Source organism: Bombus impatiens, unplaced genomic scaffold (genome assembly GCF_000188095.3).
Source record: "Bombus impatiens unplaced genomic scaffold, BIMP_2.2 scf_0197, whole genome shotgun sequence".
Classification (NCBI taxonomy): Eukaryota; Metazoa; Arthropoda; class Insecta; order Hymenoptera; family Apidae; genus Bombus; species Bombus impatiens.
Genome location: NT_176616.1, coordinates 577,913 through 599,735, shown reverse-complemented (window position 1 = coordinate 599,735; position 21,823 = coordinate 577,913). Strand labels below are relative to the sequence as shown.

The following is a 21,823-nucleotide window of genomic DNA, read 5'->3' as shown; positions in this document are numbered from 1 at the left end:
CCTCTGCATTCACGCGTACCCGTAGAGGTTGTGCGCGAAACATTGTTGGTATGGCTCGATACGTGACCTACGTTTACGTGCAAATATTTCATGCGAGCACCCGGAGTAAGAGAGAGAGGAGAGAGAGAGAGAGAGAAAGAGAGAGAGAAAGGAAGTCCAACCGACTGCCGCGTGCTGTGCAATATCTTAAAGGTGCAAGGGCGAATCGATTTGATACACGCGAAAATAGAGTCCGGCAGGGCTGGGGGCGAGAAAGAACGAAGAAATGGTACGATAACGGTGCGCCGTACAAATATAAGTTTGTTGCTGGACGAGACTTTATCCTCTCTTCTCTGTTCTTTTTCTCATTCTCCATACTCTCGAAGGACAGATACACCGAAAGGAGACGAAAACGGATAACAACGCACACCTCAAGACGGCAAAAGACCGACTGGAAAGCACGCGAGGGAGGGAAGTCCACTTGTTTCGGTGGGGGTACGATTTTCCGTGCGGCACGAAAGCAAGTGGAGAGGAGAATCGTAGAGTGGGAGGTTCAAGCAGGAGGGTGGTGGGGGATCCAAGAGAAGAGGGGATACTCGTGTCGCGCGATAACCGTCGTCGAGGTGCAAACCAGCCGCGAATTCGAAAGGCGGCCAGTTGCTGTTCGCGCGTCGTCTGCGTCGCGTCGCGGGTATATCGTGTCGAGATATCGAGGTAAAGATCATCTTGTCTACGCATCATCTTTATTTTGTACTCTCGCGACGTTCAAGTCGTTCCCCACCTCTCGAACGATTCTACGCGGTTAACGTAGTTTACTACGCAACAACAGTGTGTTTCACCTTCGATCGTTTATCATACTTTAAGAATAAAGAGGAAAAAGAAAAAAAAAGAGCACAAGTCCCTTCCGGATTCGAGAAAGTGTCTAACAACAGGAGAACCTGTGAAAAGTTCACTTGATCGAGGATCACACGACGCAAAAGGTTACAGAGGCGTCGATCGCGCGCGGCTCTTTCTCTCTCGATCCTCCAGACGAACGCTTGACCTTCTATCGGTGACAATTCGTGCGAGCCGCGGGGAACATCCTCGAAAGATCGTTGCATAATTCTGACACAGCGGCAGCATAAACGATGACGTTAGAACGAACGCGTCGCGAAATCCCGATGGATTTTTCCGTAGCTGAAGCAAACAGTGGGTGTGCCTGTCCGCCTAGAGCCACGTAGATGAGAACTCGGTCAATGAGTCGCGTTATCTCGTCCACAACTATCAACGATGTCGCGGAAATAGGACTGACAGTCGATTTCGAGGACAAACCGAAACTTCGGATACTCGATGGATCGGTGTCTGATTATCGAATCGTTCCCGTAACGCATCGTTTCCCACGTGGCACATACGTGCGTGCGGTCGCGCGCGTGTCAGCCGTGTGTCGTCTTCGATAGAGCTCCGCTCCGATAGAGGAATTCAATTTAATCGTCGATCAACTCGATCGTTCATCTCCCTTCCATCGCTGCGAACGTTTTCTCCTCCAACTTAGTCCCACTTTTTCACATTCTTCCTAGGAATGAAATCCTCTTGTAAAACTTCTTCGACTACTAATTCGTTGGTTTCTTCGACCAGCGACCAACAATAACTTGACACTGGCAAACCCATAAATGGAACAACGTATGGCAATTGTTCACACCAGACGCGTCGTCCGGCACGCAGCTGTCGATCCACCGAGACGTTCTGCCAACATATTTTTCCTCGCAGCTGCATAGTGTACAACACTGCACGGCGTATATATGTATAGGTTTCGCGTATCGAAGGGCAACTATATCGGTTTCCGATGCGATCGTTTAGTCGCAACTGCACGTTTAACGTCGTTCGAGGCTACGACATCGATACTTCCGTGTTTACCCTATGCTTGCGCCAAATACCGAAAGAAATTTCACCGGTGCCCATTCGGATTTCCCACGATTTTTTTCCCAAAAACTCGACGTATGCACCGCACTCGACCTCTCGGCTGGAGCGCACTCGCGCGGTAAATTGGCTTTGCCCGATGCACGCGTTTTATCGCGCGTAACGATTTGTGTAACAGCATAATTTCTCGACAGGTTCGTTCGTAGGGGATAAAAATAACGATCGCCAGAGCTCGCTCTTCACCGCTTCGACTCTCTCTCTCTCTCTCTCTCTCTTTCTCTTTCTCTCTCTTTCTCTCTCTCTCTCTCCCCACCCTTATTTCTTTTTGTAAAATTCATGGATCTAACGGAAAATCTCTTTCCACGAGAGAAATGTTATCCGAATAATCGAAGTAAATGATCAAAATAGGTCAATGTACAAACGATAACAGTCGCGCGCTACTTATCGAAGATTAACGTATCGGGTATACGGCATCGTTTCGAATCACAGATGATATTGGCTTGATACCGGGGAAACGATCGCGAATCAATCGCCACAGAATCTCTTTTCATGCCTCGTAAATCGACTTTCGTCGTCGATTCTTCTGCCGCCAAGCGAACTGTCGATAGAAACAACGGAACAACTTTATACACATATACCTTGTCCTGATAATAACGGATCGGATCGTTGGTGAAGTTCTTCGAATAAAATAACGTTCGTGGAATTCGATTGGACTGGAAAAACGATTCCCTTCTACGAGAGAATACCAGCAGCTATCCCTTGATCCGCACCACTTCCAAGAGGCCGATTAATCGAAACCCTTCAATATATATATCGGAACGATAGCTATAGCACGAGGGCCGTGATTGCGGGATTATCCGTTGTCTCACTCAACTAACGGGTAGAGTTTGACCTTCGAAATATCCCATCTTAATCCTTTAAGGGCGGACGTAAGGAAGTCTCATCCCCCCGAGCGAGTTTCGACGATCGAAAGGGTGCCCTTTCCTCTTCCTCTCGTTCCCCTCCGTTATCGGTGGTTGAGAATTGCCAGCGATTTACCGGTTCGTAGAAGTCACGGCGACGATAACCGTGAAACGGAAGATAAGAAATGGAAATAAAAAACGAAAACGATTGTGGTTGAAAGTGGTTGAAGAAAGAAAAGGGGGTGTGGGAGAAACGCTGTTGAAAATCTTTCGCGTCTAGAATCTCGAATAAGATGCACCTTGCGGCACACCTCGAGCGTATTTTCCGTGCAGACTCGGCGAGCAGACGGGTAGACGGTCGCGTGGGCCGCGTGTTCCGCAAGCGTGTAACACGAAGGAACGCGACAAACCGTTCGAGTACGGGGTCGAGCGGAGGAAGAGTCACGTAACAGGAAGCGATTTACTCGTGCGTCTCGTGGTTGTCGCGTGTCGTGGAAATCGAGTGTGAGTAGAGCAACGTTACGAAAGAGGCGAGTCCTAGGATACTACAGCACAGAATCTAAGCAAATAGCCTAGAACGGGAATATATGAATATCCATTAAGGAGAAGTAAATCAGCCGCAGCGAAATGTTTAACCAGTCGACCACAAAAATCGTTCCGTGGACGAGGTCGAATAATTTCCTCGAGAGAACATCCTTCGCTGGCAAACAAAATCTATACACATACGCGCAGCTTCTCTATCGCTCCTTCCGCGAGCTAATTTTCTATCTACGTCAGCCCAGCCTTACCACTACCATCGATTCATCCATCGACTCTCTTTCTCTCCTCTCTCTTTGCTCGTTTCGTTTCACTCGTTTCGTTTTTCTCGTTACGTATGCACGTTCGATCCTGGCTAGTCTCTCTTGCTACTGTCGGTGTTTTCCAGCTGTGTCTCTGGCTGGTATACGCGTTCGTTCTTCCGAGTCTCGTCGCGGTTCGTTTGTTCGTTAGTTGTGTTGTAGCCGTGTCGCCCAGAAAGCGATGTCAGTGTGCGCCGGTGGCCAATTAATCGCTCACGCTCGATCGCACTCGCGCTCCGCGTTGTGTTGATCGGTGTCGGAGAAAAATGCGAATTCCGAGCGGAAATACGATGTACAAAGAAGCGTATCGATTCGAAGGGAAAACCGGTTGGCGCGCGCGCTCGTTACCAACTTGCGGGCGGTTTGCTTCGATCGTTTCGCGATCGTTCAACATTTTTGCCGCGTGGTACCTTTAAACGAGCGAGGGAACAGCCGATCTGGTACACAAGAAGATCCAGTTGCTCGATGTTGCACCACGTCGTCTTTAATTCTTCGCCAACGACTCTTTGAATTTTCAGCTCGAGATGCGCGAGAGAGTGCAGTAATTAGAGGGGAAAGAAATGAAAGCGTTTGTTCTCTGATGGCGTGCTCAAAGGTTCGAGAAAGACTGAATCGAACAGCAGAGGGAAATTGAATGTTCGCTAAAGAATCCAGCGTCGTACTGTCGCGGCAGTCTATCTGACAACTTTCAGTCGCGCCCCCTTGACGCGTAAACATAATTGCGTTTATTACCATTCGCAGTGACAGACGGGATTAACGGAGACCTCGTCCGAGATGACGCGTAATGACGCGTTAAAATCTTTTAATTCGCCGAAGCGACGAACAAGAAAATCGACCCGTGTGCTCGTTAGATTAATCAACAAGTCGACTCGAGTTTTTGATATCGCCGTAAAGCTCGGCCTGTAGAAAACAGACAGAGACAGAGACAGAGAGAGGGCTAGAAAGAACCGGAAGAAATTAAGAGCACAGCCAGTCGAGAGGAGTCAAGCTCGCGGAAAAATTCTTCTCCGACCTTTTCGAATCGGACCCGTCTTTCATTCGCGCCACCCTTTTCACGGCCATTGATGCGCTGTTTCTCTTCATCCAACCCCTCTACATCGCCTTGTATTCTCGCTCGACGAATGGAAAGTTAATTCATTAAAATCGCCTGCTACCTTCCTACAAACGAACTTTCTTTGCCGTTTTCGCGCCGAATTAGCGCAAGCTTTGCCTTTTCTCTCTGAAGAATCTTTCTGTTCGTACAACCGGCTTGACTATACTAAGCCTGTGATCTCTCATCCCGAGAGTAGTTTTGATTCCGAGCAGAATTACCAGACAAGTGAGTGTTGAGGAATACGAGTCGATGGTTCAACTTATTTTCGAAGAAGAAAAAAAGATTATTCTGCCAGGATTTAACGGTGTTTCCGAGTAAGAAACGCTGGTTCTTCGTTCGTTAAACACTGGAATATTTAAAAGCGACCGCGTCGTCGGACACGAGACTGTGACACGTGCGTTCGCGCGACACTGGCCGACCGGGTCTCGAGAATGCCGCGAAATTGCGACTTAATGAACAGTCGTTTCACCGAGGAGCCGAAGCAAGGGAACGGTTATTTGCCGCTACCTCGATAATCCGTGCATCTTTTCTTATTTCGCGCCACTCTTGAAAATACGTTCATTCACCGGAAGATCGTTCAGATACGCCCACGCTCGTATTGTTTCGATGGAATTTTTATTCGGTAGCGAAGGATCGTAGCGAGTATTCGAGAAACACAAAGAACAGTGATCGTTTCTATGGAACTAGCTAAATGAAAAGGAAGTCAGACAAATATCGTTAACCTTTTCATAGTATAACATAAGAGAGTTGAACAAGCTGTCAAATATAGCATTATAAATTTCACGTTTCAAGCGTTATTACACGTAAGGCGATTATTGAAATTTATTGCCCGTGATAAGTGGAATGTATTAAAATGTAATTCATTTTCTGACACGATCGTAGTGAATTTTTTGTTGCTCTATTACATTGTCAAAGGATTAATTTCGTAATATCGATGATACGCAGACTTGTATATTTATAGGTAAAAAATTTTATTCCATTCACTCACCTATAACTTATGATATTCTATCAGGATATCACTGTACCGTAACCGAACAATCGTCACACGCTAATTATCAGTTCCTCGATTCCAAACTAACGTAAAAATCTATAACGAATTGTAATCCTTTCTCTTGTACAACCAAACAGAATTTAGCTTACAGAGAGTTGAAAAAGTTTCACCGCGATAACGAGTAGACGTATTTGAACGACCTCCTCGAAACTAGATCAAAAATTCCGCGCAATATACATACATACGTTTGTAAACAAGCTGATATTAGTAGATAGGAGACTCGGTGTCACGACAGTTTGATCCACGCAATTACGCAACGCTCGAACGATAGCAATTACAAGCAAACGTCTCGGCGCGCTTTTACACGATCCTCCAACGCGTATACGACAGTGGAATACGGTAAAACTATCCATTCCGCGTTATAACGACAGCGAAAATATTCGAATAAATTCTTTTCTGAAGTAACACGACTAACTCTGTGTAAATTACGTATCACGCAATACGTAAAGTCCTCTTTATCGTGCAAAAGTTATTACATAACTCTAATTTTCGAGTCAATTCGACATGCAAATCGCGACTTAAATTTGCAGCAAAGCACAGTGATCAAACGCAGCGAATCGATTACAAATACCGTCCTTGTTTAAACAAGATACCCTTCCACCTCCAAAATTTATTGTCACATACACACATATGTATATATATATGGAATCTTTTTAAGGAATTTTGCGATCGCGTTATACGAAAGCGCGCTAGCAATTTCCTGATCGCGTTATACGAGATTCTACTGTATTTGCCCTGGAATCGAAGTGGAATGGAGGGGCTGTTGTATGTCGTATTCTATGTTAGAGAACGTAGCAACGGTGAATTTAGTCTGCATCAGGCTGCGCTCGAGCAATCGAGAAGTACAGCGTAACTGTGTAATCGCGTTCGCGTTCCCCGAAGGGCAAAATGTTTAACTTGAAACGGCATGTGTATCGAGCGTGTGCCAGCTCGGTGCACGCGTGTCACGTGCTTTTCGAGCACCGAATCCCGTCAGGAGAGAAGTTGTCCGCCACTTGCGCGCTCCAAGCATATGTAAAAGAATAATGGCCTCGCGTATGCGTTTTCAAACGTAAATCAGTTCGGCTGGACTTGCCAGCAACTGTTTCGTATGGCTCAAATCTATGTTCTTGAAACGTTGCTAGATTCTCCGAAGTCTGTTCCTTCTTCCTCCTTTTCTATCTCTTTCTTCATTTGCTTTTTTTCAAGACGAAAACAGACGACGTTGAAAGAACGATCGACCAGCAACGATTGACACGAGGAAGAAGGATCTCGCGTGGGTCGAGATTCTTTAAGTTTTTAAACACGACGACACGCGCAGTCAGGCGACGCGTCAAAGTCCCCGATAGCGACGGAATGTAGGGAGACGTTTATAATTAGTCATGCGAGAGTACACAGAGAGAAAGGAAAGCTAAAGAGAGATTATAGCGTAGTCGTGAGTAACGAGATCACGAGGATTTTTCATCGCGACGCACGCCTCTGTGATTCACTGTCGTAACGATAGCACGTGTTATTCTCTTTTCGTTCGGTGAATAAAAATCGGCCAGAAGGTAAACAAAATACGTAATAGAGGGAATTCTCGTTCACGTAGACGCAGTACCGTGAACGAGATAACGATCTTGTGGGTTAGAGTGGCTCGATTTATCAAATCGGATCACGTCGACGAGAAAGTAGAGAAAAATTCGTAGAATCTTCTCGAGAGAGAGCAGGCGAGGGACGTTAGAACCACCCAAGAATTTCACCATTTTTCTATCGTTCCAGCTGGAATTTCGGACAACGTCGAATGGGAGTATAAAAATCCGTGGAAACTGGTCGTGATGCTGAACGATGTTGCACGGTATCGTGGGTGTAATTGGATGTTTCCGGTCGAACGAAGGAAAATAACGACGGAGATGACGTCGTAGTCGAACTGGAACCGTCTCGCGACAGCTCGAATGACGACCTTTCGGAGTGAAGCATCTACGAAAGTTGTCCAGAAGGAGAGATTATGATCCTGACTGCAATATGACCGACAGAATTACATAGTGGCGCGTGGCGTGTCAGACCCGACACGGGACTAGTGCGTTCTCCGCCCTTTTCGCCGAGTATCATCGTGTGATTTGTGTTTCGACGTCGACGCTATATATCGTTGAAGGGGGGGCTCTCTGGAGAGTGGTGTGATTGGATTCGTGGAAAATCCAAGACGCAAACATGTCGAGACGGCATCCAAGTCGACTCGACGTAGTATCAGCTAATACGGACTGAGTGTAAACGCGTGAAAAAAAGAGGCTACTGGTTAAAATAAAGGGAGCAAAGACGGTATAAAAGAAGACGAGAAGAGAGGAGAAGAGGATAAGAGAAAAGAAAGAAGAGGGTGGATCGAGAACGTGAGCCGAGGCGCAAAATGGGAGCAACGAAATTCGTGTTGGGAAGCGCTATCCTCGGACTCTTTTGGTGTGGCTTGTTCAAGGGTGCCCTAACCAATTCGATGAACAGGTGCGACTATCCTCCATGCTTCTGCGATCCTCACGGCAGGCTGACCTGCGACTGTAAAGAGGAAGGAGAGGTATGTTCCCCGTAGACGTAGCCTAAGAAACTCTGCTTATCTCTCTAACGTTACAACGCGACTCGATCTTATCGTACGAGAAATATACACCTAACACGGTCGAGATCGTGGAAGGGAATAAAAGGAGAGAGACGTCCTGGGAGAGGAATTCGTAGGGACTAGCGAAGTTTACGCGGGTCGTTCTAAATCTCGGCGAGCGCCGTTCACAACCCTCCGAGAAGAAAGAAACTTCTCTCTCCCTGTTCGGTCTGGCGCGAAATAGCTCATCGCGTTTAACTTGGCCCCTTTCGTTTCGTCGATTTCATTTCGTGCCTCTGGCCCAGGAGAGCCGTCCTCTCCGGGCCAATCGTCGTCTCGAATCTTTTCTTACTGCATCCCTCCGTCCTCCGTCTTCGATCTCTCTCTCTCTCTCTCTCTCTCTCTCTCTCTCTCTCTCTCTCTCTCTCTCTCTCTCTCTCTCTCTCTCTCTCTCTCTCTCTCTCTCTCTCTCTCTCTCTCTCTCTCTCTCTCTCTCTCTCTCTCTCTCTCTCTCTCTCTCTCTCTCTCTCTCTCTCTCTCTCTCTCTCTCTCTCTCTCTCTCTCTCTCTCTCTCTCTCTCTCTCTCTCTCTCTCTCTCTCTCTCTCTCTCTCTCTCTCTCTCTCTCTCTCTCTCTCTCTCTCTCTCTCTCTTGCTTCCCTATTTTACTCCCCTTCTTTCCCACGAATTCGACGATAGACCGCAGCCAGCCGTTTTTATCTCACGAAAAATCGCAGACAATGCAACATCAGGGTCCGGCAACATCTTCTTTCTTCGCCGTGCTATATTATTCCGCGATGGCTTAAACTATCGAACGAGGAAAAGATAAAGACCTAAATCGAGTCTGCACGCAACAGAGAGCGGCCGTGTGTATAACGCTCTCGATTTTTCGAGGCACGAGACTTTTTAGCGGATAAATTACACGAACGGTCGTTATCGCGGCCGGAACCCGAGTTACGTGCGATCCGATCGTCGTTCCATCATCGCGTCGATTCCACCGGAGCCACCCCTCGACTAAAAGCGTGCCGAGCCCCAGGAAGAAATATAAAGCACGCCGCAACGAGGGGTTGTCAAAATAAAAACGGAAGACAAGGGAGAGAGGCTAATCTCAGAGGCGCGTAGGGGTTCCCGCGTAAATTGCGAGGGCGGTGCGGCCAGCTCACGCAGAGCAAAACCTCCATAAATTAAAGCGTGTTTACGCAAATCGCAGGCCAGACGTTGCTGGCAGGTAGGTAAGGTGCGCGGCCTCTTCCCACCCGTCTTCCACCCCGCCCTTCATCCTCGCCCTTCTTCTCCGATATTTATTACACCGGTCTGATTCAGGTAACAGCCCCCACCTTGGGAAAAATGCTACATGCTGGGAAAAATGACAGCCGCTCTTGACGGATCGCGGTCACGTGAAGACCTTTCTCCAGGGAAACCATCACCACCCGCTTCTTCCTTTAAACCTGCTGTTCTCCTCGTTTCTTCCTCATTTCGCAGAGTATAGTAAAAATTCATTCGTGAATAGCGTGAAATATAAAAAGTTGGTAACATCGTATCGAACACCGAAAACAAATATTTAAAAAGTATTTACGTTTTAGTGATATCTTTTGCCAGATGTACATACCATCCATTTAGGATTATACGAATCCCAAGAGAACAACATGGTTAAATCTGTCCCTGCTTTCTTTTACATTTTCCGCTTGATCATGATCATACTTCGAATCTTCGATATCGTATTTTTGATGAAATAAATGAAAAAGCACGCAAGAAAATAAGACGGTTTCGAAGAATGGAAAGAAGCTCGCGAGATTCGATATATCTGGATCGAAATAGCTTGTATGTACGTCGTATGTTATTGAGAGGAGGAGTTGTCTCAAGGTCCCGCCTCGAATCACCTATTATTACACCTACGAATTCCAGTACACAATGAAGTTTCGTTTATCGCGCGCCCTTGGAAGCATCCCGGCGTCGTTATGGGCCGAGATAAAGCGTTCTTTATCCCCGGGGATACAGGTCGGTACGTTTCCAAGCGACGCGACGGGAGAATTACGCCGCGCGCCGTGCCACAGTCCAAGGCACAATGCCGTAAACTCGATCCGTAAAGCTCTCGTCCGTGACGAAATGTCCGCGGGAAGCAAACACCGGTTACACGTCGTGAAAACCAATCGGCTCGAACGTGCCGCCATTTGTTCCACGAATGTTAAAAAGAAGTCGTAGAAGAATAAGATTTACCAGCGAAACGATAAATTTCCACGAGCTCCGAAGAGCTCGGTGAATTTTAAATCCGAGTGAAATCGGCGACGATACATAAACTGGATTGGTTCGAGCGGCACGATTAAATGTTACGTAATAGATAGTTGAATCTATATGAATCCTCGATCCGCCGATATTTACCAGCAGAGTAAATTCTCGAAACTGACACCTTACGAACGTTTCGCGTAGATCGGAGCTCGCGTTTTTTACTTCCCGTTGATACAGCGTGAAAATGCTTGCTGCGAGAATTCGCGATATAATCGCGATCGCGACTCGCGTAGGCGCCTCGTGTCGCGTGCGCGAATAAAGGAAGTGGTCGATCGTGGGTCGGATAAATTACGGATCGAATATCATCGGCGTCGAAGATCGCCTGGTCTGTCGTGGACAATCCAGACGACTGCTGCCGGATTCGACGAAGAACGTGAACGCTCCACGCGAGCTCTACGCGAATTTCAAGCAAGAAATGGATTTAGAATTGTCGATAATCAGGGGCATCGATTTACGATCGACAGAATACAGCGGTATTCAAAGATATCTTTGATAGAGACGTCGGCGTAACAGGAGACCAATTAGCAACGAGTTTCAAGAGGAGAATTCAAATCGACTCGGCCGTTGAATAAATGAGCGGAGGCAGCCGGCACCTTTTCGCGCGCTGTCTGCCAACTTGCCGGTAAAAGGGGTGAAACGTTGCTCGCAAAAGGACACAATGTATTCCGCGAAGGGAACTCGTTTCAGGAAAACCTTAGCTAACAACGAAGAAGAAGAAGAAGAAGTAAAGGAAGAAAATGGTGGTGAAAGAGGATAGAAAAAAGCAAGAAAAAGAGGCGGCAACTTCTATAACGTATAGCGGGACCGCGAGTTCTCCCGTGGATTTCGCATAATACAGCCAGCATTTCACGAACACGCTCAGCCAATTTGTCGCGCCGTCAACTCGTGACTACGAATATATCGAGAGAGACTGGACGTCTCTCTTCCTCTCTCTCTCTCTCTTTTTCTTTCGTTCTCCCTTACCCCGTCCGAGTCCGACCTTACCGGTCTCTGTCTCGTTTTCTTGTTCCTCTTTTCCCATTTCCGCCGAGCTCATTGGAGTTTCTTATTCAGACCCATTATCTGCTTCTTGGCAGCCTTAGCAACGAGACGCTCGCCGGTACGAGTAATACGTAAAATCATTAGGTTCGCGTAATACGTTCAAGCTCGTATTTACACGAGCGAACCAAGACGATACCAACGATCCGGATAAAAAAACTCGGCCCATTGTGTCATCGAGGAAAAGAAATTCGACGTTCCATGATCGTCTAGGAAACGATAGAAACGTCTTATCTTCTCTCTTTCTTTCGCTTTTTCTTTCTACATAGCTTCGTTTTGAAACAGGCGTGACGGTATTTTACTTTCGAGAAGAGAACACTCCTCCAACCGTGCGTTCCGATGGCAGAGAGTCAACGGGGATAAAGTTGTCAAGCCCGCCGGCGGGCATTGAATAATTGACGATACGGTAAATAATCGAGGGAACCTTTTAGCGGGTACAGCCTTAAACTCGGCCGCATTTCCCATAACGAGAGACATCGAAATAAGGTACGAAAGGACGAAATAAAGAACGCGAGCCGCGCTCTGTGAGGCGCGTAAAAGTAATAGCCGTAAGCACTGAGCGGGTGCAGGGAGGAGAACGTAAGGGTGCCATTTACGAGAAGGCGCTCGAATATGAAAATACTTGGAAAATGGAACCTCGATAGCGGAAACTGTCTCGAGGCACCAAACCGTAGAAAAAGGAACAACCATCTGGAACCTACCGGTGGAATTCGCCGTCGATTCGCGAAAACGATGATTACCAAGCCATTGACCTGTTATTTAATCGCCCACCACAGTTGAAAGGAAATTATTTCAACACCAAAGCGCTTTCCCGATAGAGAAAATGCATACCACCGCGGTGGATGGTTAAAATGGGAGGTGTTCGTTATTCGACTAATAGAACATCTCGTATTTCTACCGTTTCTACGAACGTTATATTAAAAACGCGTTTCATTTACATTAAGCAAAAAGAGCAGCAAGTAAGAAATAAAATACAAGGGCAGAAAGTAATAACGCCCTCACAGGGGAAACTATTTCGCATAAATCCTCTACAGATTGTAAAAGGACGTCTTTGCATTCAATGGTCTCTCGCTGTTTTCCCTTTTGTTTCTCCTGCTTAGCGAGGAAGCTCGATTTACGATACGACTGTTAGCGATTCCATAATCGAAAAACCAGAACGCATTCGAATTTAATCCTCCGTGAGGCCAATTTCGTTTTCAGTCTCGTTTCATCGAATAATCTTAGTAATTGTTCCCCGATACGCGTGGCTCGTCGAAAATCGTCGAAACAGTCCCTTGCCAGGTATAATTTCATTAACGTCCCTAACGCGTCTCTAATCGATGTTCGCACTCGATGCGTTTTCTAATTAAAATTACGCTCAATGTTGTTTCATTGGATTGATAAACACCCGAGGGACGACGCGTACCATTAAACTCGATGACCGTTTTTTCTCTAAAATCGATTCGTCGAACGTGGCAAGAGAATACGCTACGGATTAATTGGAGAAAATTTACGTTTCAACCCGTCATCAGGTATCAACGGTGTAATCGAGAAACAGTCTCTCGACGCTAAGCAGTCGCGTACTTTATGCTTATTTTTGATACTCGAAAACGTCTGCAGACTATGAGAGGTTACGCTCGATAGAATTACGTGCCGCGAAAGATACGCATGGGGGCTTAAGCCGAGAGAATAAAGAGCAGACGTTAAACAGGAATACCGCGTTGTCGTTGTTTCCTCCTGGTACTCCCGTCTCAACCCCATTCCACGCTATACAGTAACTTTCGTTTCTCACGGGAGAATAAGGCCGTAAGAAAACAAAATTTAAATTCTCGTGGAATCCATTGAAACGCTCGAATCGTTTCCTAATTATTAATTTGCATTTTGGAAAGCGGGGAATATTCCATGTTGCGCGTGTCCAGAGGCTTGTGCAAGCTCGTGGTACGCCATTGTAACCACGTTTGTACGTTCAACAGCGACGAAATCGTGGAAAAAAGAGAGGTCTGTCCCTCTGTGGACTGTGATGGACGGCGAGCAAACTCCGAGAGACGGAAACGAAAACGTTGGCTGGACGAGCGTGTAATTGTTCGAACGTGAAAAACGAGCTGTAGACGCGAAGACAAGTATTTCGGCTGTGGTAATCTTTTCTATGGCCGGAGATTGTGTGTCGGGAATTGACCAAGAACAATGAGACGGGAACAAAGATCGGACAGACGGAAAGGGACGAGAGGAGAGATTGCATCGGAGGCGAGACGGAGAAACGCGCGTGCCCGCGTTCGTACCTGAGCAAAAGGGGCACAAAGGTTTCTCTTTTATCGACGACGCACTACGTGGGCCGGGCCCTTCTTTATTTTCATCCGCTTCGCGCCCTCCTTTTTCCCCATTCACCACGCACGGCCTTCTTTCCATCCTTCATTCACCGCTTGTGTCGTGGCCAACCTCGAAACTCCTTCGTTCGCCGCGAACCCGCTGAATAATATACAACCTCCGCTCGTCCGTGGCTTAATAACCGCCTTCAACCGTTTTTTACCAAAACACGTCGCTCTGCCGAAACTCCGGCACACTATTTTACAATCGTTTTACATCGAACTTGTCAACTTTGTTTTCCTTCTCTTTGTTCCAAGAAATTCCAACGAATTATTCCAAGTAGAAGAAACTTGCGAGCGGTTGAACGTACCGTAGCTAAGATAATTCGTTTATCTGTGCGTAGATTTCCGTCGAATCTATGATTACGCGAAGAACAACCTCGTTGAATTATCGGGCAATCGATGGAACGAACGCGCAGCGCTTTCCACGAGCGACTCGTTATCAGGTGTTCGTTAGCGAGGAAAAACGCGATAATCCGATGAATCGAGTCAGTGTACGCGAACGATATCTGGATCAGTTCCACCGCTGGTCGACACAAGCAGGTATGCGCGTGGCATTTCGCCATCGATTGTTTAACAAACAAGGAACCGCAAAGTGGCAGGTGGCATCGAGCACGCTTCGTTTGCAGTAACACTGATGTGCTCTGCAAGCCGCGTGCAAATGAATTAATAAAAACGCAAAATGAATGAGCAAATAACCGGTAGAAAAACGACGCGCCTGCATCTGAGTTAACGAGGTCGTTTATCCATCGACGAATTACCCATCTCTTTCCTTTTCCAAGACCGCTTTTCCTAGCGTGCTTCCGACTAGTTGAACGTGCCCTCGCAAAAGTATCTTTTTAAAGGAAGACAAACTCGAGAAACGATTCGCTGGACGTTGATGATTCGTTATTCATCGACGAGAATCGACGAATACGAAACACAAAGCGAGAACGTGCATCGATAAACAGTACTGATGAAACAGTGTCAACGCAGAACGCCCACTTGTAATATATAACGAAGCATTTCAATGGCAGAGTAAACTACAGAGAAAGTATAAAAATCACGATAGACGTGAGAAAAAGTACAAAACATCGGCATCCGTGACCGAGTACCATTAGGTTTGAAAATTTTCGTAGCGACGTTTACCGGTGAAAATAGGAAAACCCTGGTGGCCAACTACGGAAAAGTTAAGCCGGTGATTACGATAACGATATTGGCCTGGTTAATAGCTAAGGGCGTGCGACACTACAGTCGCGCGCGTGTTCCCAACGATTAGGGTGGTTAAACGTAAAATTGCAGCTATTCAGCCTTTTATTAAGAGCCCGCTTCTGGTGCAACGGATTGCACGAGCTTGCGCGAGAAGTTTCATTTCTTCGCTATTTTCTACGTTCATCTTCGAATTTTCTAATTGTAGAAAATGTCCTAATCGTAGAAATTTTTAACGATCGAAAACCGAACGTGCTGATTAACCTCGTTTGTCTGATTTCAGGAATTGGTGTTAACCACCGATGGTGACAAAAGATTGAGCCCGCACACCAGCAGGATAGCGGTGAGCAATTGTTCGTCCGTGATCCTGATGAACTCGAGCCTAGCCTCGATGGTCGGACTCCGTGCGGTTGACCTGATCAACGTGGCGAACTTAAGCCTAGTCAGACAGAGCTTCGAGCTGTCCCCGCAGAATACACGCACACGAATATCCGTGAGGAACTGCAGCATCGACACGATACCGAGTTTCGTCTTTCGAGGTGACGTGGAAGCGATCATCTTCGAAAATGTAAGGATCGGCCAGCTGAGCGCGTTCTCGTTCGCGAATCTGGTACACACGGAGAAGCTGAAGCTGGAAAACTGTCGTATCGAGAGCATCGAGGCACAAGCGTTCAAGAAGTTCGACGTGGGCCACCTGCACGTGATCGGTAGTAGCTTCGGGGATCAGGTGCCCAGTAGGACGATGAACGATATCGAGGTTTACCACACTTTCATGCTAGACGGTGTGAAAATGGGTACAGTGAGAAGCGAAGCTTTCATCGTGAGGAGTCCACGAACTGTGGCGATACAAAATTGTATCGTAGAGAGCTTGGAAAGCGAGGCTTTCGACGTGACCGCGAGGGGACCGGTGATAATCAAGAACAACAGCTTCGACAGCCTCTCGATAGGTGCTTTTCTCGGTATACGAGCGGATCCCGAAGCGAGAACACCACCTTCCTCCCTACCGACCAACCTACACGACCTTATCTTTAAGAATAACAGCGTGGTCAACTTCGAGGAGGGCTCGATGATGTTCGACCGGAGTAGCTTTCGTCTCGAGCTAGACAACCTCTTGGTCGATCAACCGTGCGACTGTCAGATGTTGCCCATATGGAAGAACAACATTCTCAATTACACGAACGTCTACTCGAGGTTTTACAGCAAACAGAACACCGGACTACCCCGTACGTTATCGCCTCAGGACGCCATCAATGAAACGCCCGAAACGTTCCTTTGCTCCGATGGCGAAGTGAACGGGGTGCCAACGAGTTTCATCGAATACGAGACACGACATTGTTCACTGGGTGGATCCATACTAGTCTTCGTCCTGATCATCGCGGGCTTACTCGTGCTACTGATACTGCTCATCTGTCTGATCATCTGGTGCTGCAGAAGGCGTCGTCGAAACAGCAGGAAGAAATGGACCAGCGTGCCGATGAACGCACCTGACGTCGTGTCGAAGAAGAACGGGGTGATCGGCAGAGAAGCGGCCTCGTCGGCCGCACCGGTCGACAGCCGGATAACGATGGTCGTGCCCGATGGCAGGCTCTACAGGGAGACCGAGTTTCACGTGATCGTTGAGAAGGCCGAACCATTGACTACCGAATTGTAACGAGAACCTTCACACGGCTCGACGACGAGGGCCGTGGTAGCTCAAGTCGAAGAAGAATTCGAGTGGTCCGACACTTCGAGCCGTTTTCGCGTGTACAAGCTGTGAACCGGACCAGGACAAGACGATGTACTTTAAACCGGTGCTGGTCAACGATGTGTGACGAACACGTGCACCGGTTTCTCAGTGCGAGTTAAGAGAGTCGTGGAGAGTTTGTGTAACACGCGTATAGTGATCGATGTATATGGTGATCGTTAACGTTCAGGACTAGAGCGGAACTCTTCTAACGAAGAACGCGATCCAACGCACTTCCTCTATGAAGGAGGTTCCTCGAAGAAATTTTTCACGTACTATTATCGACAGAGCCGTGTTGCGTCTAAACGAAAATAGAACGAGAGATATCGATCTCGAATCTCTCTTGTTTTCAATTTAATCGACTATCCTCCTAGTACAAGGCAGTTCGTAAGCTTCCATAATTTACATATCACGAACGAACGCCAATTATCCAACGCGTCTCACCCTGCTCCCATTTTTTTTTCTCTCTTCTTCGTTCTCGTCCTCTTTGAACGCAGTCACGTTCCTCTTCACAATTAAGAGTTTTTCCTCTCTTCCACGATCGAGGTCACGTGCATGGATAATCGGCGCATCGTTGTTAGTTAAGTTTATCGTGTTAAGTAGCTTCCAAAAGAGGGCCAGTGTCGTTTCGCGAAGATTGGAACGGAGCTTCGACGAACCGATACACGCAAGGAAAAAAAAGGCAAAGAGAGAGAGAGAGAGAGAGAGAGAGAGAGAGAGGCGAGAAAGAAGAACAGGAGACGAGACGAGAAAAGTGTACAAAAGAGAGCGATCGAAGGCAAATCCTAAACTCGCTGACTTGTGTAAGATACGCGATTGGATCGACCTTTCGTACTTCGTCGTATTTAAGTTTATCGATCGATAGCACGCTTGTCGACGCACCGCGTCGCGCGTTGATCAACGTTTCAAGCGAATGCATGCTGTGTGAACCAACAACCGACAAATTATCTAACGATGATCGCGCGTTCGCTCGGAAACCAGTGCCATCCCTATACAGATGTGAGTTCGTGCATAATTCATTTAAAGACACGTTCGATCCTCGAAGCAAAAGAGAAAATACGAAATAGAAGGTAGCTGAATATTCGTGAGTTCGAAACGAACCGAGAACCAAAATTATTCACCCTCTTAACGCCCCTCCTCCCAGCCCAATCACTGTACTACCTACTTCGATTCTAATTGCGTTTCTAATCGCAATTATGCTTGTAACACAATAAAAGATATTACCTGACACCCCTTGACAATACGAAATAATGAATCGATATGCGAATATATCTGATATTACTATTAAGCGCAGAGAGAACGAAGATAGCGTACTATGAAATGAGATAATCGAATCTTGTAATCTACGTTATCCTACACGTCATAGATCAACGAAACTTACATTACGAGAGCTCGTTACATTAACGAGAAAATTTTCGTTCCGTTTCGATGTAACAAACAACGAGCGTAGCTCGATTCTTCTCAAGTGTTCAAAACCCTTTCTCCCCACCCGATCCTTGCGTATTCGTTAATTTATTGTATTATTTCACTGCGACATGTTTTATTTATGAGCTTTGGACTTAACCAATAAATTGTTGTTATTGTTATCATTCCGATCGGTATCTAATTTTGATAAACGAGCGGCGAGGGACACCCTCGGCGAACCCAATCGATTCATCACGAGGCAAACGATTCGCGTTTACGAATTCCCTCGCTAATCTCGAAAGCGTGCAAGTCCCTGACTAATGCGCGCATACGTTCAACGTAAAACCACAACCGACTGTCGCGCTTAAGTATCGTTCCACGCTCCTCGAGCTACCGCTTCCAGTGTGATTAATAGACCCGATATAATTCGTCGTCCTCTCTATTTCATCAAGGTAAGCACCGATGGTATTTTACTCGTCGAAGATGAGAGCGCGTGAAGCACGTACGAGGTGAAAGGTAGCCTTTGGAATTCGAAAAACGAAGAAACGCCGCGGTATACCTATTACGTTGAACGAGAACGACTCGTAAAAGACGATTCGTTCGATGTTGGAATGGACCGTTTTGCGTTTTAAAGTACAATGCCGAAGTAGTACCGTAAGCGGAGTTCTGTGGCATCGCGTGTGCAGCTATCTCGCGCACGTGTTAGCCATGCATTATTGATATCGCCACCACTTGCTCCACACGTAACGACTCTTGCAGCGTTGTTTCTTTTTATCCTCGAGCGTCGAGCAAAAATTGGTTCTCTCTGAGTTTCTCGAGATTATTCAGCGACCTTCCCGTCGTTACCTTGAGCTTCGTCCAAGCACGCCCAATTAGAGATCGCGCGCGAAGAAGTAGCGCAAGTCCAATGGAAGCTGGACTCAACTACCAGCTCTATATGTATTCACGCGTATAAATCCACGAGCGCACGCGCGAATATACAAGTACAATTATCGTACTTTGATGAAAGATTAAGTTTTTCTAAGGACATTTTAGTTGTAATTATCGTGAGACTGTGATATAACGACAGCCGATTGTATAATTTGTTTTACATTGACAAGGACGTCGTACCATCGATAACGAGGAGATAATAAAGATGAAGTTGATGCATAGTACACGACAATCAATTAGATACCTGATATTCCTAAAATATATCTCACATATCCTCCTTCAGTATATCGCTTCCTTTTTCTCTTTACGCGTAATTATAGATACGAATTCACGTAACGTGTTTATGAAAAAATTTACGATATATCGTCATTGAATCGATCATCGGTTATTTTCAGTTGCTCGCGTGCGAACATGAATGCTACCATGTCGATTAATTTTTCCGTAATAGAATAGCACCGATTCATAAGCTGCGTTTCAATAAAGCAATTATAACCGGAACTCAACGGAGGCGATTCATTTTTTATGAATCCATCAGTCGATTCGCTGTTTGACACGCAGTTCTAGTTGAACGTTTCGATAGAACTGACACGGAAAAGGAAGTAACACGATAAACAAACATTTTCTATTATATTAACAACGAAGGATTTTATTCGTATCTCCTTTACTCGTTTTACTTGATAGTATTATGTGAACGACATTATGTTACCAATAAATGCATTACTCCTTTTTAACGTCAGTTCTTTAGCGACTGGTTGCATAAAATGAAGCGTTATGATTCAGCACTTACCTGAATGGAAGCACACCGTCGAGCGCCTGGGAGACCGTAGGAGGTGAAGCTAGAGCGAATCCTCGTCCAAGTAACGTTGAATGTACGGAGAAAATCCTCTTTGCAGTTTCTTGCATGAGTTCCAAATCCTCTTCCACTTCTTCGTCTGAAAAGGTACAGTCAAATTCATTAAGTAACGAAACAATTGTCAAATACGATTGTATACTTCAAACTACGTATGTATGACGGAAAGAAACGTTAATTCTCTGAATTATATGAAAGAAATATTATTACGATTAAGATAAGTAATACATACGAGACACGGGCGGTAACAGAAGATTTCTCTTCATGAGACTCGCGGCACAGGCACCACCAAGAAATGATAATTCAATTTCCAAGTTTTTCAAACCATTTCCCGATGTTATCCAGTCGTATCCAATAACCAGACATTTGAATCCGTATGTAATTGCTCTGTCGTTCCTCATGTAATCAGAAGCGGTTTCCAACGAAAACATAACTTCATTTCCTGAAATAATAAATAAATCGATTGATATCGATAATAAGCATGCAACTGAAATTATTCTGCAAAACGATCGCTTACCTGGTAATACGATCGCGTTTTGAGGCCATTGACTTGGTATATTACTCAATTTATGCAATACAGGCCAATGTAGGGGTACATCTTCTGTCGATGTGCCTATCCTAAAAATATATATATATCCACAAAATAGATGATATTACGTAAGTGTTTTTCGCTGTGAAACTTGTGGACGATATGAAGTAATTATGCTTACCCCATAAGAGAAGGAGAGATTATGTTTGGAATATACAATTGTAAGTAATCTTCTGGTTGAGCTGTGCCACATTCTGGTGTGAATTCAATGGTTAACCACTTGACCGTTTCTGGGAAGGTGACCCTATAGTGAGACACGGTAGCAGGTTTATAAGGATGATCGCTTTCCAGCCAAGTATAATGATGACTAGAAGTAATGGGTGTGGAAGCATGAGATTGAGCTTCGCTTTCTTGGGATATTTCAGACGATCCCATTGCAGACAGCAAGTTAAGTGCCGCAACATGGGGTAACATTTCTTGAATTAAAGTAAGAATTTGTACACCACTCTATAAAAAAAAATAATTTGTTAAAACTGGAACGGAAAATAATAATAATTAAAAAAAATACAAGACTGTTAGTCTTACCCTAGGGTCCGATGTAATCAGAGGACTTATATGTGCCATAACCAATGGTAGAAGAGTTGTCACAAATGTCGCATTTCCAAGAACTTCAGTAGCTACCATTTCTTCCGCCCTTTCCCTCGCTAACGTAAAAATTTCGTTTGATCTTTGAATAATCGTAGCTGTCATAGCAAGAGCACATTTCCTTGCTTGTGCCTCAGCCATTGCTTTACTTGTATGCTGACCGTCAGAGTCTTGGGGATTTGAATGATAAAGTATGTGCGGTATTTGACCTCTGGTCTGTGTTGTACCTACAAAGATAATATATGTTATTATTCCTATTTAAAGAAACACAATATGTTTTACGTATAACAATATACCATTGAAGCTTAAGGAGCAAGCCGTGAAGGTAAACGTAGTTCCATCAGGTCCTTTAACGACGCTTAAACCAGCATCGCCATTACTTGTACGACCTCCACGATTCCTCAGTCTAATAGCGTACTTTACATTTTCCTTAATGGGTACAGGTTTATCAAATTTTAACTCTACTATATCATTAACAGAATCATCTGGTCCAAAAGATCCTCGTGTAAAATCCAAACTACTCCAACGTTGAGTGTGAGATGGATCATTGCCTGTGTTATTTTGCTACAACATGTACGGTACGATAAT

The 21,823-nt window shown here is 45.8% G+C and overlaps 2 protein-coding genes across 10 annotated transcripts in view; one reads left to right on the top strand and one right to left on the bottom strand.

The window, feature by feature from the left end:
- Positions 1-21,823, bottom strand: part of LOC100743303 (E3 ubiquitin-protein ligase MYCBP2) — a 265,639-nt gene that overhangs the window by 235,989 nt on the left and 7,827 nt on the right. For all 8 annotated transcript variants that reach the window (XM_033319618.1, XM_012382821.3, XM_033319619.1 and 5 more), the window contains exons 25-30: positions 21,532-21,799; positions 21,176-21,462; positions 20,772-21,097; positions 20,579-20,679; positions 20,294-20,503; positions 19,999-20,143 (exon numbers count right to left, since the gene is read on the bottom strand). In XM_033319618.1, coding sequence (XP_033175509.1) covers positions 19,999-20,143; positions 20,294-20,503; positions 20,579-20,679; positions 20,772-21,097; positions 21,176-21,462; positions 21,532-21,799 — 1,337 coding nt within the window. The remainder of the gene's footprint in view (positions 1-19,998; positions 20,144-20,293; positions 20,504-20,578; positions 20,680-20,771; positions 21,098-21,175; positions 21,463-21,531; positions 21,800-21,823) is intronic.
- LOC100743893 lies at positions 540-19,432 on the top strand. Of its 2 annotated transcripts, none has more exons than XM_003487718.4 (3): positions 540-693; positions 7,501-8,284; positions 15,438-19,432. In XM_003487718.4, the coding sequence occupies exons 2-3, from the start codon at positions 8,123-8,125 to the stop codon at positions 16,803-16,805; spliced, it is 1,530 nt and encodes a 509-aa protein (XP_003487766.1). In that variant the 5' UTR covers positions 540-693; positions 7,501-8,122; the 3' UTR covers positions 16,806-19,432. The 2 variants fall into 2 exon arrangements, with proteins under 2 accessions (XP_003487766.1, XP_024221854.1); XM_024366086.2 differs by lacking the exon at positions 540-693 and adding an exon at positions 2,207-7,289.